This window comes from Fibroporia radiculosa (genome assembly GCF_000313525.1).
Source record: "Fibroporia radiculosa TFFH 294 genomic supercontigs, scaffold25845, whole genome shotgun sequence".
In the NCBI taxonomy this organism is placed as follows: Eukaryota; Fungi; Basidiomycota; class Agaricomycetes; order Polyporales; family Fibroporiaceae; genus Fibroporia; species Fibroporia radiculosa.
In genome coordinates this window covers 1-2,052 of record NW_012133035.1, presented here as the reverse complement: position 1 = coordinate 2,052, position 2,052 = coordinate 1, and the positions used below count along the sequence as shown (strand labels likewise).

At 52.1% G+C, this 2,052-nt stretch overlaps 1 protein-coding gene across 1 annotated transcript; it reads right to left on the bottom strand.

Annotated features, from left to right (window-relative positions):
- Positions 1–662: 662 nt before the first annotated feature.
- Positions 663–1,931, bottom strand: FIBRA_09305 (uncharacterized protein; the record flags this gene model as incomplete). Its single annotated transcript, XM_012321620.1, has 1 exon — positions 663–1,931. One exon carries the CDS (start codon positions 1,929–1,931, stop codon positions 663–665), a length of 1,269 nt encoding a protein of 422 aa, XP_012177010.1.
- Positions 1,932–2,052: the final 121 nt, after the last annotated feature.

Genomic DNA, 2,052 nt, shown 5'->3' with positions numbered 1-2,052 from the left:
CATGTGGCTTTGTGGCTTTTTAGCGCCCCGTCCTCCCCTTCTATATAGATCTTCATCGTTCACACTCCATCGGCAGACCATGCATATATCCATCTCAGCAAAGGTATTGTTCACGTACGAATTGCTGGAATCATACGAACTTTGCTCTACTTTGCAGCAACAACAAGCGAAAATAGCTGCTCTGCAAGCAGAGATAGACGAACTGCAAAAGACTCTCGGGTATGTCTTGCATACATACGATGTCAGCTGATGCGACCTGCTACTCTAAAGTGATGGAGAAGACGCCGAGAAGATAGTGTCGAGGCACATCAAACATCTCCACCGCTACAATGAAGCCAAGGACGCGGCTCAGGTCGGTCATTTTATTCAAGGGAATACAATAATTTATATCGCCTTTTTTCAATCGATAGATACTCATGGGACGCGTGAGTTGGATATATGCACCGTGTTACCACTCAATTCTGACGGCGACTGGAAGCTGGCTGCACATCGTCAAGTAACTATTAGACAAATTCACAGGGACTATGGTCTCACGGATGAAGACTGACCTGGTCCGGTTCCGATCCTCCTTTTTGTGCAGCCCAGCCGCCTGCGCATTCTTGTATTCATATGATATTGATTGTAGCAATCAAGAGCGCATATATGCGCCCTAAACGCTGGAGCTACCGCTTGAGAAGGATCCAGCTGGTGCCATTCCCACACCAGACACTGACTGCGCACTCCGTCTGATCGCAAGGCCATACACGCATGGGGAATCTGACGTCCTCTGTTGTCCCAGTCCCTAGGTTACCGTGTTCGTTCCAGCCCCAGCCCCATACTTCAGTCTGTCCGCTCGAAACGCCATCACAGTGGTTGTGCTTGAATAAACCAAGGACATGCTCACTACCGCAAGCTAGCTTGAGCAGTTGGCGGGTATCAGCTGAGAATGGCAGGTATACTGATCCAGGTGCAGTCGCGTTGCTCAGGTCTTTCCTCCCTAGCTGGCCTTTCGCATGGCTGCCTGTAGCCATGATACGATAGTCTGATTCCTCTTCTACCACGGCATAAGACCCGTTCCAAGTGCATGAAGTATGTCGCACATCTGTCAGCGTCTCCAAACCCCGTAACTGGGTCTTACGGTCTGATCCCAGTCCAGAGAGCCGCCCAGATGCGTGGAGAAAAATCGAGTGCTGATGTCCGAGTGATATGGAAGTGATATCGTCAACAGCGTATATACGAACCGTACGAGGAGTAGAGACGAACAGCGGTGGCTTCGTCTCATCGGATGTCCCAAGTTGGCCATGCCTAGCAGCCCCCCAGCCTACGAGACACCATCTTGAGGGCGCTTTTGGCGTAGCGAAGGACGTTTGAACGATAATATGTTGTGGACCGGTCGCTAGATTCCGAATGGTAAGCAGACCGTCGCCGAGACCGTCTTCAGCAAGGGGTTTTTGTAAGTCCACAACGTAGAAGGGTTTGCGAGGAGCGGATTTATCGACTACGCCGCCGATCCCAAGGTTCCCGTACTCGTTGGCACCCATCGAGATCAGCACGTCGCTGCGACCCGCGCACGATAACACGACGTACGACGTTTCCCACCCGGCTGCGATCATACGCGGTACATATCCTTCCAATGCCGCGTCCTGCTTCTGCAGCTGCAAGTCTAGCAATCTGAACACGGACGTGGTGGGTGCGTTGACTGACGGGCCCAGCTGCCCTTTGCGCCCATCGCCAGATCCCCATAAGGATGCACCGTCCTCGTGCACGAGCAATGCGAGCGTATGGTTAGAGCCGCATGCGATATTCGAGATGGTGATAGCGTCGTCGGGCAACGATCCAGGAGGGTAACCTGAGAAAATGCAAGGCGTGAACGTGTGTGCGTCGTCATCGTTGCCCGTGCCGAGTTGGCCTTGGGCGTTTGAGCCTGCTGAGAGAAGACGAAGCTGTACCATATCCTCAATTATATCATGCTGGTGTTAAATAAACAGAGATCAAAGGGAGCATTGGCAGTAGTCAAGGACGATTCAGTAGGGAAGTTCAAAGTTGACGCAGCTGGGCTCGCAGAAAGTTCTG